We start from the raw sequence: 13179 nt of genomic DNA, 5'->3' as shown, positions 1-13179 counted from the left end.
TACTCGATTAGAGACAGTTGTTCAACAAGTAAGATTTACTCTTAATTTGGGAAGCTTCAGCACATGCCAGATTACTATTTCATTGTAGTGGGTCTGGGATAATAATCACTATCGTACATGGTTTTGTTCCCCAAGTATCTTTATCTTTGCAACTAGTTCCAGCACCGATGAATCAAAAACATGCTTCGATTTAAAGACCCAGGAAACCATAAACAGAGAAAACATTTATTCAATAAAACCAAGAATGTACAATATAAACACTTTTAATAAAGTGAGATGAAAGGCTCTGAACACAAACATTCCAGCTAGTGATAGCACAGTCACGTTTATTACATTGTTCTATTAGAAACTGCCAAGCCTGTTTCAAATACTCAGTGGTCAACCTGAAAGTCAAAAAAGATTTTCCATTTCCTTTACTTCCTCCAGTTATTGCAAAGACTGACCTTTCGAATCAAACAGTGAAAAAGAAACCTGGACCCAACTATTCTGCTTTCTCAAGTTTCCTACCTTGAAAGATATACAATTCTTTATCCTTTACTACATAAACTAGACTTGTTAGTAACTTCCTGTTAAATCTGCTTCATTCTTTTTCTAAGGTCTACTACCACACAGATCTCTACTCAAGAAATCAAAATCCTTATATATATAATATGTATAAAAAAAGAATTAGTGCTCCCCCTCAAAAGCACTATATTAATGCAAGCTAAGGTTTGTAAGTAGGATGAACCAGAAAAAATCAGTAAGCAAAATCTATAAATTTCTGTCAAGTAGCTATTTAAGCTTCTGGACACAGCCTAAATAGGAGTTATATCAATATACTTAGAACATAGTTGCAGACAACCTGATAAAGATAAAACCAAAAACTGATATGTAGATTAAGCTTTTCCTAAATGTAACCTTAGGTTTCACTACTGAGCTCTGGAAAAAAATCCTACCCCTTATGAATTCCCTTCTTTTTACAGTAAGATAGTACTCCAAAGTACTTAAGGGAAAGGGGGCAAAACTGAATTGAATGTCATGTCTTTCCCTCCATGATCTCCTTTTCTAGTAGTTGCCTGTTTCTGCTAGTTTCAGTTACTAGAATTCCAATTTATAGGGAGACATTACATAATGTAACAGTTCAAAAACAAAAAACCTCACCCCCAACCACTTAATTACTGTTGGGCAACTTAAAAGTAGTTCATTTTTCTAATTTGGGGATTTTATGGTAAACCTTTTTACATACGTAATATCTGAATGGTTCAGTTGTCATTTAAGCATTATGTAACGAATTTCTTCCTACCCCAATTGTGTCAGCCAGTTGTCTTCCATTTATTCAAACCTCAATCCAACCATTCAGGTGTTTGAGAAGATCAAGGATTCAAACGGCAAATTAAACACCCAGCATGATTCCCCCCCCAAAACTGCAAAACCTTACTGCCTTGGGGGCATGTAACAGCTCAGCTGTTGCCCAGAATGACAATTTTGCTTGCTCTCTACATGAACTTTTAACATTTCCAATAAAGACTCTGTATGTTAGGGTTAGGGTAATAGTAGCCAACATCGGATGTCTTTGCTCAGCTCAGTTCACAAGAAATCATCCAAGGCAAAAACTGTAGTTGGAACCCAAATCAACTCTGACTTCCAGTGACATTTCAGCATCCCGCTTCTGTAGCAGCTCTGCAAAACGGAAGAAAGCTTTTCAGTCATCAATCACTGTTATTTTAGTCCTACAACTCAACAACCATTCTCTCCTACCATCTCTTACCAGTTATGGTTGAACCCAGTCAATGTGGCACAATGGAAAGAGCATTTATAGCTTTGGAACCTGGTTCTATCACTTAAAATCTTTGTGACTAATCCTCTTTTCCTTACGCAATCCCCTTTGCAATCCCCTTTACAACTCCGAGCCTAAGATCCCAATAGACCAGAACCTATTTAAGTTTACTGCCCTCTGGACCTTAATTTACAAGGAGATTTGCAAGGAAGGCTTTGTTTCAAAGCTTAAGTGAAATAACTTCACAACACAAAGCTTTTAGAAGAGACACATGGTTATGTCCTGTGTATTTGCTTACCTTATGTATTAGCTGCTTTCTCCATCTCTAGTACATAACCGAAACAGCATTTAAATCAGCAATCCTGACAGCAATGATCAGCCTGCAAAAATTACAAACATAGAACTTATCTCTTATGAAATTTTCAAAGAAAACATTGAATTTGCCAGCCTAGAACTGCCCTTGATTCCAGAAAGTTCAAGTCAAGTTCAGACTTGCAGTTTACTATTTCAAGTTTTACTCTTTTAAGTGGTGGCAGATTCACTGGTCTGGACTGGCTTAATGGTAAGTTGCATGGCTTATGGATTCTCATTCCTTTTCAATGGTGGACTGCCATGTTAAATCCATTAAGTTGAATTATTTGTGAAGGAATAGTGCAGTGTAAAGATTGGATTTTTAGTTGGAGGTCTTCAAGTTTACTACATTCAAGAGCATCATTTCAACTTCACGGCTGGACCTGGCTAATGTTGCCTCAGGTTTTGTGTTTTGCTTTTAAAAAAAGAAAAAAAAAAAAGACTACTCTTCCCCATACAGTGTAGTTTCAATGAAACTAAAACAAGTCAGTCAGGCATCCAACTAAATGTTAAGTTTGCAATGGCTTGCTTGGGGAAAAAAACCCAATTTTAAGCCAATTCATGATGACTAAAGATTAATTTTGGGAAAAAAAAATGCATGTGCAGCTTTGTCTTCATCAAAACATACAGAAAAAAACAACCCCCCCTCCCCAACCCAAAACGTAATCTGTCTATAAAGAGCTGCATTGTTAATGCCTTTAAGCCTTATACATGCTTTAAAAAAAAATCCAAGAAGAAAATGATGAATTTGGAGGACTTCTAACTCTAGTGAATATTGCTTTTCCAAAGGTTATCTAGAAAGCACTTCCATTTGGCATGACGTACAGCCATGTCTCGCTGTACTATGAGGAAGATACTTTGTTTCAATTTTGACTTAGACGGAAAAACTAGTTTGCTTTGCTTACCATCTTTGCTGTTTCACAGGCATTTGATGCTTTATATCTGAAGTGGAATGCTGAAAGAGTCACTTGTTTTTAGAAGTCATAAGCCTTTGAGAAGTTGAAGATTAAACTTCTTTGCTTATCTATTTTCTCCTTTGCCTTTGGAATCAAGCTGTTCCTTTAAAAGTGAGACACTACAGAGTTGCAAAAATTTGAAACAGTAAGAGCAAGCATCATTTTGAAGCTTCGTTGTTGGAACTAGTCAAACCTTTTATTTAGAATTCTGTAGTTGTTTAATACATGTAAATGCTTTTTTTATTTGGGGGGGATGGTCTTGCAGATTCACAAGAAAATGGTAGAAAGGCAAAGTATAGTCATGACTATCCATTTGTGGTTTCACGTTTACTGAATGATTTTTTTTTTACTGAATTTTTTCCTCACTAAGCATCTGATATACTGGGAAATCTTGCATAGATTTCAGTTTCAAGAAGGACAAGCTGAAATCTTAGGGAGCAGCATAACCCCCAACCACCCTCCAAAACAGCTAATTGGTTTAGAATGATAGGTTTGAACAAGTAGAAGGATCCATTTCCATTTTAGATGGTTGGATGTTTGTGGAAGGTCTTAAGAACTGCTTGTCTCAATTGTCAGGAAATCAGATGGGAAGTAGCTTTTCAGGGAAACTTTTACTTTGGAACTTACAACACTGGTACACAGAGCTCAAATTTCACACATTTAACATCTGTTTTTTGGAAAGAAAAACAAATCTGAAATGAAATTAAACATTGCTTTAACTTGTTCTTCACAAAAGCATAAAAATCATGGAGGGGAACTTAACAGGCAATAAAAAAAGGAAAAACAATTTTGTTTCCTTTTTAGTAGTCCTCTGGTAGTAAAGATAGAACAAGCTCCATTTGCTTTGCTTTTTTGAAAGGGGGTTTTGGTCCAAAAACTTAAGTTTTTCTTTTTAATATCTGCTTCTGCCTCCTCCTCTATCAGATCGACTTCCTCCACGGCCACCTCTTGGTGCTCCGCGGCTTGAGCTGCTGTATGAATCACGTGGAGGAGGGTATCCCCTATCCATAGAAGGGGGAAGCCCTCTATCTTGTCGGCCAACACGATCTCCTCGACCACTTGAGTAGATATCACTTCGGCTGCTTGAATAACTTTCTCTGCTTCCACCATATCCATCTCTGCTGTAATCATCATAGCGACTGCTTCCACCATAAGATGGCGGGGGCCCTCGAGCAGGTGGAGCACTACGTGAGTTACCTGCAGGGTCAATGGTCAGGTAATATGGCAACACTATAAATCTTATATATACACAATAGTTAAATCTGAATTTAAAGAATTCCTGTATTACATGTTTACTTTTTTTGGAATGGAGGTGTAAAATCTGCCACTGCTGGTAATTTATAGTGGGGATTGCTCATTTGCTGAAACAGTGAATGATTTAGGTTTGTTTGAAAAAACTGAAGAGTGTATTTCAAGAGGCATCTTTTAAGGACATTCCAGAACAGCTTGTTACAGTAGAAACTCAGCCATATTGTCCAGTGGTAAGTTGCAACTGTAGACTTTGCTTCATATTGTAATGGTAAATATTTGATCTTGTCAATTAGTATTTTAAATGGTACTTTCACTGTTGGGGGGGAAAACACATAATACTGCCAATTTACCTTCAAAAGCAAGCAACCCTCCCCCCTTCCCCCCATGCAAGCAAAAAGCCTGAAGATCAACTTCCTTAGCAAAACTTCAAGGCCCTTAAAACTCAAAAAGATCTCAATCTGCCAGTTCACCCCACAAAGCAAATAAAATCCCTCAAAAGCAAGCGCAGCCTGAAACTGGTTCACATGGTCTACAGAAGCACGGATCAACTTAAGAGACCCTCAAACTGAATTCTTACCATAACTCTCATACGAATCTCTGTAGGAGCCTCCACTGGGGTGATCTGAATAGTCTCTATCACGACCACCATAGCCATCACGATCACTAAATTTAACAAGAAATCAAAGTATTGAGTCAGCTCAGAAACATCCTTTTATAATTGTCTTGAAAGTTTCCATGCAGTCTTTAAAGCTATTAAAGATTAAAACTCCACAAATGCAAAGAACTATACCTGTAGCCTCTAGATTGATATTCATCACGTGAACTGGAATGACCATAATCACGGTATGCATAATCTCTTGGAGGTGGAGCATAGTCTCGGTTGTCTCGTGAACTTTGATAATCTCTGCTTGAGTAGCTAAAAAAAAAAAAAACAGAACCATTTATTATCTGAGTTTCTAAAACCAAAGTTTTTCAAAAGTTTTCTGGGAATTGCACTTACCTGTCTTTAGTATTATATCCATCATCTCTTGGTGACATATAAACATCTCTTCTAGATGGCATTGGGTCTCTTCGTGGTGGACCTCCATAGTTGTCTCTCCCACGTGATACTGGAGCTTTAAACAAAAAAAACTTCATCTAAAACAGTGGCAGTATACCAAATTGACAGAAATGCTATGTAAGGTGTTTCTGAATTTTAAAATTTCCATTTAGTTTTTTTCTAACTTAAAAGCCAAAAGTTCAATGTCCCTAACTTTTAAGACTAAGCATTATAATTATGTGGTAAGAGCCCCTAACAAAACTATCTGTGTCTCTGTAAAAGCAGATATATACTCCGGTATATAAAATAATCAGGTAAGTACTGTTAGCCATTTAATTCTCTTGTCTAATCTTGGATCTAATATAATTCCAATGTTATCCCAACCCTGGTTTTTTCTATCATCTATACAATTGGCCCAGATGATGTACAATGTACTTACAAAGAAGTGTGGCCTATTTTGGGTAGTCAAAAAGCACTTGAATGTTCTCCCTAATCTGATGCCTAGTTCTGAGTTTCACATTATGAGACCCTGATAAAAATGTATTTATATGGAGACTGCACTTTTGAAACCTGGCTTCAAATCCTGCCATTGTTAACTTGATGTGAAATCACAGACAATAAGCAGTAAGGCAAATCACAACTTCTGAATGGGTTTCCTCATCTGCATTTTACAGATAAAGCTGTGAAGTAGGGCTTTCGAGCCCTTATGTGGAGACACTGTCAATAGATAAAGTCCTATCTATTTGCCTCCATTCTCCATGCCAAAGGAGACAGCTTCAGAAAGTAGCACCTATTTCCTCAATCACACCAATTCCAGCTACCATATCCAAAGGTGACTGTCAAATTGCTATCCATGAGAAGTACACTGGTATCCAAATGGGAGAAGCTGCAAAACATGGACCAGCAAGTTTAGCTAGACTAATTCCTAGCAAAAATCTAGAAATGTCTTCTTTAAGTGGTAAGTTGTAAATGGATAGCTTATATCAAGAGCAAACAAACTGGGACAGAATATGCCTTTTTGGATTAGTTTACTGTCACAGGTGATTGCCACAGATAAAGAAAATAAAACCTTGTTTGACAGTCTCACAAGACAATTGACCTAGTCAATTAAAAACTGGTTGAATTAAACCTAAAGAGCAGTTATTAAGGTTAACATAGGAAGACAATTAACTCTAACATAAGAAGGCTCCATCTCTAGGGTCTTTTCCTTTATGTGAAGGCACAGGTGAATAAAGGGAATCCCAATCAGTTAAGAATGTAACCATTGTTGAGAATCAACTGGGGAATGGCTGAACAATGACTGTAATGGAACATTACTGTTAAACAATAAGCAAGGGGATTTTCAGAAAACCGTGGACTTACATAAATGGACACAAAGTGAAATAACCCAAACCAGAACATTGTACACACCGACAGCAATACTGTACTATGATCGACTATGAATGACTTGGTTATTTTCAGCAATACAATGATCCAAGACAATTATCCAAAGTACTCTCCAATCTCCAGAGAAAGAATTGATAGTCTGAATGCAGATCAAAGCATACTGTTTTCTCACTTTCTGTATTTTCCCCCCCTGTGGGGCTGTGTCTTCTTTCACAACGTGACTAACACAGTAATGTTTTACATGACTGAACACGTACAACCCATCTCAAATTTCTTACTGTCTCAGGGAGCAGGAAGTTGAGGGAGAGAAAAATGTTTACCTCAAATTAAAAAAAAAAAAAGATTGTTAATTTGTCTTTATTTTAACGGAGAAAATCCTTAACAGCAGCAGATTAGTATATATTTTTTCCTTATACCTAGGATTGTGCCTGGCACATAGTAGGCACTTAATTCAAGTCTCATACTCGTGGTCAACTGCACAAAGTACAGGATGGGGAAGATGTGACTCAGACCAATGTGATTCAAAGGGGATGTGGCAGCCAACTGAGATCTTAGAGGCTATTAATAGAAGCACATTGTTAAAGAGCAAAGTCAAAACAAGGATCCATTGAACTATCTAATATGTAGCCTAGTCTTGGTAGAGTGGGGTGGGGTGTTGCCTATGTGGTAGCCTTTCAAATATTTGATAAATTTTCATATGGAAGATTTGGTTTGTTTTCTTTGGCCCCTGAGGGCAGAACTAGAAACAATGGATGGAAGTTAGAGGCACCCTTCTGTTCAATAAGGAAAAATAGTTAAAGCTGTCCAAAAATAGAATGTTCTACAAGTATTCATCTCTGCTCAGTGTGTAGACATGATTCCTGCTTAGGTAAGGGATTCAGATTAGATGAACCAAGATCACTTTCTATTCTGAAGATTCTAAGCCAACCAACCTCACGGGACTTGTTTTAAGAGCCTCACTCTGTGAAAGTACCATACAGATTAATTATTATTTGAATGATACCCCACTCCAAACTATGTTATTTGAGAAACGAAATTTACAGCTAGGCAACCTATAGAACTGACCTCTTCCTCCCATTCCACTACTGCTGCGCACTGGCCCTGAAGGTGCAGATCTTTTAGGTGGAGGACCCCCACCACTACGTGGTGGTGGGCCTCTTTTTACTGGAAGAGGTCCCCTGGAAGACCCCATGTTGAAGTTAAGAGAATATCCGCTATCGTCTATATTAGGAAAAAAAAATAGGGTTACACCAGTTGACAATGACCATAGGTTATGATAATAGCACAAATAATGTCCAAGGAGTCTATGTTGTCTTTCCACTACAGAACCTGGCTATCAAGCACAAATTATCAACTATTCTAGGTTAATTAAGATTTTTCCTTCGGTAGGACTTTACAGATTTTTATATTAGTTATATTACTTCGCATGCAGTGGTAGAATACCACTTTTTGGCATCTTATTGAATCTCAGGTTAAAAGCATGCTTAAGTAAAAAGTAAATGTAGTTTTAAAGGAGTGTGTGTGTGTGAAAGAAGACTCACAGGACCATAAAAGGAATTCTTGTTTCTCTGTGGTGAAATGCTAGCCATTTTTTCCAGCTACACAATAAGGCTGATTTATCTTTCTTATCTGCTCATACAGATGTGTTATTGAGCCCTTAAGTGTGACCTGGTTGTGTTGAAGGGAACTGGTTGTGTTGAAGGAAACTGGTTGTGTTGAAGGAAACTGGTTGTGTTGAAGGTAACTGCTTGTTCAGGCTGGACCTTATCAGTTAGATAAGGAACAACTTGCCCAAAAGGAGCATAGTTTGGGTTTATGCCTATACTTTGGAAGACTGGGAGTCTTATACCCAAGTAGAACATCTATGAATATTACTGCAAATTTTCAAAGTCAAAATTTTTGCCCTTATACTATTTAAAAGCTAGCTTAGAAACTATACCCATGTGTCCTCCACGTGATGGTGGCCCCCTTGTTCCTCCACCACTTCCTCCTCTTCCTCCTCCTCTAAGGCCTCTTGGAGGGCCTCTGCTTCTTGGTGGAGGTGGTGGCCCACGCCTACCACCACTCTCGAATGTTGGTTTGGTGGCTTGTTCAACTTTAATTGATTTTCCATCTAGGAGCTAAAAAGAATGGGTTTATGAGCAGTAGAGCATTAGCAAATTAACTAATGCTAGCCCTATTCTGTGGTATAATGACACCAGTCTCCTCCCCCCACCCCATGCTTTTTAACAGAGGAAAAATATAGCCCACATGCTGAGGTTTCCATAGCTCCTACACTGGCTCAACTTGACCTTTATGGGCTCAATAAGAGAACTCGATTGTGTTCCTACACCTTTCATTAATATAATCTAGCTGTACATATAGAACTAGTTAAGTAAATCAAGTAGTTTTCATCAATATTCTTCCCTTTCCACATAAAGTCTAGAATAGATTATATAACTTTAAGCAATGTTTCAAATACTCTAAAATCATTGGTAGTCTGCAGTTTGGTCACCCCCCCCACCCCACCATGAGACTGGTTTTACTGTATAGAAAATATGCACATCCCACCTTGGAAACTTGAATTCTGAGGTCTGAGAAAAATATACTAGGTTTTGGTTATAAAAATGGTGTGATAATAAAATTTCTGGTTTTGGTCATTTATATAACTGACAAACCTAGACAACTGAAATTAAAAGTATCCCGTATTTTATGCAAAGCTATGATACAATGCTAGTTATAATACCAAATATAGTGGTGTAGTATTTGCCAGGGAGTATAATCTCACCTTCCCATTCATGTCTCTGGCAGCATCCTTTGCATCTGCAGGACTTTCAAAGGTGATAAAAGCAAACCCCCTGGATTTGCTAGTTTCCCGATCTTTCATCAGGAGTACTACATAGGAGGAAGAGAAATATCAGTTGTTCTAATTTGGTATAAACCCATGAAAGTTTAGCCCCCCTCCTCCCACTTTTTAAAGGCAGTCAAGTAGCAGCTCAGAACTTCTTAGAGGACAAAAGAATCATCACTTCACAAGTTCAATGCTATTAAATTCATCATTGCCCAGCCTTTGGGGAAAAGGCAAGGAATAAAATATTTTCAATTAGGTAGGTATCTCACCTTCCACTATTCGCCCATATTTCCCAAATACAGCTTCAAGAGCCTTCTCATTTGTCTCTGTATTGAGTCCACCTACGAACAGTTTCCCTGGACGATCTGCTTCAACCATTCTGATTTTGTTATATTCTGCCCACAAAAGGAAACAAAATACAATTTAGCTCCACAAATGTAAATGCTAAGCGTGACTTCTCTCTGAGAGCTACAAAAGAGCACTTCAAAGTTACAGTATAAGAAACAAGTTTGCAGCCCAACTCGTCACTTTCACAAAACTAACTCAACAAATGTAATAAGCTTGTTTTGTATCACACCACCCCTTCCCTTCATCTTTTATTGCTCTCTCTCTCTCTCTGAGCTAAGCCCCCTTTCCCGGCCCGGCCCGACCCGGCCCCTTCCTCAGGAGCTCAAGGGGCACCTCCCTCTGCTGCCCCAAATTGAGCCGGATTAAAAGGCTTGCGGCCAAGCCTTTCAAGGGCACACCAAGGACTCAGCGAGGACCGAGGCCAAGCCCCTGCAGGGCTAGCTTCTCTCCTGGGCAATTGAGGGGGACGCCGAAGATGGCGGGGGGGGGGGGGGGGGGGAGAGAAACGCTTCCCCGGAGGAGCCTTGGCCTCACACTCTCGCGGGCCACAGCCGTGCAGGTCCCGGCGAGAGAGAGAGAGAGAGAGAGAGAGAGAGAGAGCGGGTGGGCTACGAGGGAGTCCTGGCTCCCTCCCAGCTTCACCGTCCCCCAAGGGGGGCCCGACTGGTCCGCGCGGGGTACCCGCGTGGTTGTGAGACAAAATGGCGGCAGATCCACCCCGGGAACAGCCCAGCACCTCGCCTCGGCCCGCTCCCCCCCTCCCCCTTCCCAGAGCCGGAGACCAGGGAGCGGCCTCCGAGGCCAAAACAGGCCTCCAGCCACTCCTCCGGCACTTTCCGCTCCCAGGCCTTCGGCCTCCCCCCACCAACCAACAGCCCCCACCTCCACCCCTCCGACCAGGCTGAAGCCTCACGAGTCCGCGCAGCAGCGCCCAAGGCTGTTCGGACAGGCTCTTGGGAGAGACCGCTGCTAGGCCTGACCCCCCCCCCCCCCCTTTCCTCCCTCCACCAGCCCTTAGTGCCACCTAAAATGGCGCCCACTCCCTCCATCTTTATAAGTAAAGTGCAGGGCCACCGCCGCCCAAACCAACCTAACTGGGGGGAGTGCAGCGAAAGCCTCCCGCTGGGCATCTCCTACGCACCGATTAGGCAGGAGGGGCAAATGAGGGCGCAAGGCTCTCTGGCTACTTCTGGCTTCACCCGCTTCGGCTTCCCGCCGCCACCACCACGCGCTCTAAAGTCGGCTTTGTACGCACGCGTTCTAGTCCCCTTCGATCTCCCAGGCCCCGGAGCAGCCTAAACGACAAGGAGAGGACAGACGCAACTACGCAATGAGAACGAACAAAGGGGCCGGCGAACTTTATACAGCCCGGGAACGAGGCTACAGGACCCGGATGGAAGCGTAGCGCGAGAGCGAGGGGCAGAACTAACCTCTTACAGACCCGCCTCTTTGCCCAGGCCCCGCCCCATCGCCCAATCACGTTGGGCTTGGGGCCGAGCTTGAATCCCATCCGCCCGCCCACTTACTCCAAACCTTAGCAAACTTCCCCCGCCCGCCCGGACACCGGCTTGCTTGGGGAAGCACGCGGCGAAGTTTCCTGACCTGCATTAAAGGCGCCTGGTACTTTACTCGCCGGACGATCCGGGCAGAGCCGAACTTTGAAGACGGGTGGGGCCTCCTTTCCACAGCGCCACGGTTCCTTTTTCTGGGGAAGTGGAAGAGTGAAAAGCTCTTTCATTCATGGTTTATACATTTTGACATGGAAGGGATTTCTGAGACTTAGCTAGATCAATCCCCACAATTTACAGAGGAGGAAATGGAGGCCCAGGGAAGTGAGGTGATTTCCCCAAGGTCTCTTTCCCACGTGGCCTCCTTAGGCGCTCCTTTAAAGATTCAAAGGGAGAAAGGAGTCTTTTTGATGAAGGTTCTGAGTATGAGGAAGAAAAATCTTCCTCAGAATTAGTTGGGAAACGGTCCTTAGTAGTTGCTGCTCTTGGGCTAGATTCAAAACAATAAGGTAGTTTCTGAATTTACATAATGTAAGAGGTTGAAGTACGCAATATGAACATAAAGAAATCATTTCCTTTCATTAACTGCCAAAGAGAATTCACTGGCCTCATGACTTCATTAGCGCTGGGAGCAGAATAGCTTTCTGAGCCTCCCTCACACTTCCTGTAAGAGGCTTTTTGAACTTTTCAGAAGTTCATCATAACTGGAAGTGCAATTCAGTAGATTGCAATAGAAGTCAGTGGGAAAAACACTGATTTTGAGTCTATGGACCTGAGTTTGAATCATAGTGCTGCTACTTACCTATGTGACCTTAGGCGAGTTGCTTCACCTTTCCGAGACTCAGTTTCCTCATCTTTAAAATGAGAAGTTTAGATTAGCTGGCCTTGGAGGTCACTTCCAGCTCTAGATCACCAAACTAGATCTCATCTCTAATTCCAGAGGCACCAGGAATAGCAAACCATGAAAACTGGCTAAAAAGTACCATGAGCTGAGCGGTCACCAAGAATCACACTCAGGAAACACTTAGGCCACACAGTGCAGATTGAACTGATAACCTTCCTAATTATTTTCAACAATCTCTGCTTTGTAAATATCATAGGAAATCCCCTTAAAGCTTTTACACTACTGGGTCCATGTTAAGTCAATTCAACCAGTTTCTAGGAAGGTGACAGTATATGTTGCTTATTTGCTGCATGACCATAGGTAACTCACATAACTTCTGGATCTGTTTCCTTCTCTGTACAATAAAAAGGTTCAACTAGATGACCTTAAAGGTACCTACTAGCTCTAAATCTATGATCCAGAATCCTGTGTATATTGAATTAAATTCACTCAACAAGCATTTACTGAGCAATTAGCGTGTAGAGGGAACTGAACTAAATATTAGGGCCCAACATCACTACTTCCACTCTTCCCTCCCCAATTTCTCTGATCTTTTCTCTCACAAGTACCTGAGATGAGGCTAAGGCGACCATAAAAGCCTCGCAATTGCTGTCTCTGCTTCCTGTGAGGCTCTCTCCTCTTTGCTCCAACCTCCATACAGCTGTAGAAATCAAATTTCCCAGGTTCAGGCCTGACCATGTCACTCTCTGGTTCAAAACCTTTGAATGACTCCCTGTGGTCTCTAGAATAAAATTCAAAAGTCACAGCCTGGCATTTGAGGTCACCCCAAATATGGCTTCAGCCTGTCTTAACCAGCTTGACTTCTTATTACTATATATAACCAACTTTATAACCGGCTTCTTTCACCATC

General features: G+C 41.2%; 1 protein-coding gene and 1 non-coding gene across 5 annotated transcripts; both read right to left on the bottom strand.

The window, feature by feature from the left end:
* Positions 1-211: 211 nt before the first annotated feature.
* On the bottom strand, positions 212-11315 carry RBMX (RNA binding motif protein X-linked). Of its 4 annotated transcripts, none has more exons than XM_036739923.1 (11): positions 11008-11315; positions 9839-9964; positions 9507-9613; positions 8679-8859; positions 7805-7960; positions 5315-5429; positions 5105-5230; positions 4892-4977; positions 3013-4260; positions 2055-2136; positions 212-1659 (listed from the first exon to the last, which is right to left on the bottom strand). In XM_036739923.1, the coding sequence occupies exons 1-9, from the start codon at positions 11045-11047 to the stop codon at positions 3956-3958; spliced, it is 1242 nt and encodes a 413-aa protein (XP_036595818.1). In that variant the 5' UTR covers positions 11048-11315; the 3' UTR covers positions 212-1659; positions 2055-2136; positions 3013-3955. The 4 variants fall into 4 exon arrangements, with proteins under 4 accessions (XP_036595818.1, XP_036595819.1, XP_036595820.1 ...); XM_036739924.1 differs by having other exon boundaries at positions 11059-11315; XM_036739925.1 differs by lacking the exon at positions 7805-7960.
* On the bottom strand, positions 9711-9781 carry LOC118832978. Its single transcript, XR_005009260.1, has one exon. It is a non-coding gene; the product is annotated as a small nucleolar RNA SNORD61 (small nucleolar RNA).
* Positions 11316-13179: the final 1864 nt, after the last annotated feature.

This window comes from Trichosurus vulpecula, chromosome X (assembly GCF_011100635.1).
Source record: "Trichosurus vulpecula isolate mTriVul1 chromosome X, mTriVul1.pri, whole genome shotgun sequence".
In the NCBI taxonomy this organism is placed as follows: domain Eukaryota; kingdom Metazoa; phylum Chordata; class Mammalia; order Diprotodontia; family Phalangeridae; genus Trichosurus; species Trichosurus vulpecula.
The sequence above is the reverse complement of the archived record's forward strand: the minus strand, read 5'-3'. Positions and strand labels throughout refer to the sequence as shown.

What these genes read in the sequence shown, in the direction of transcription:
- RBMX (XM_036739923.1), bottom strand. Translation starts at nt 11,047, where the DNA reads ATGCCCAGCGGGAGGCTTTCGCTGCACTCCCCCCAGTTAG. An exon ending in CCAGAGACATGAATGGGAAG is followed by an intron (nt 8,860 to 9,506) that starts GTGAGATTATAC and finishes CATTCTTTTTAG; the next exon opens with CTCCTAGATGGAAAATCAAT. An exon ending in ATCACGTGGAGGACACATGG is followed by an intron (nt 7,961 to 8,678) that starts GTATAGTTTCTA and finishes TTCCTAATATAG; the next exon opens with ACGATAGCGGATATTCTCTT.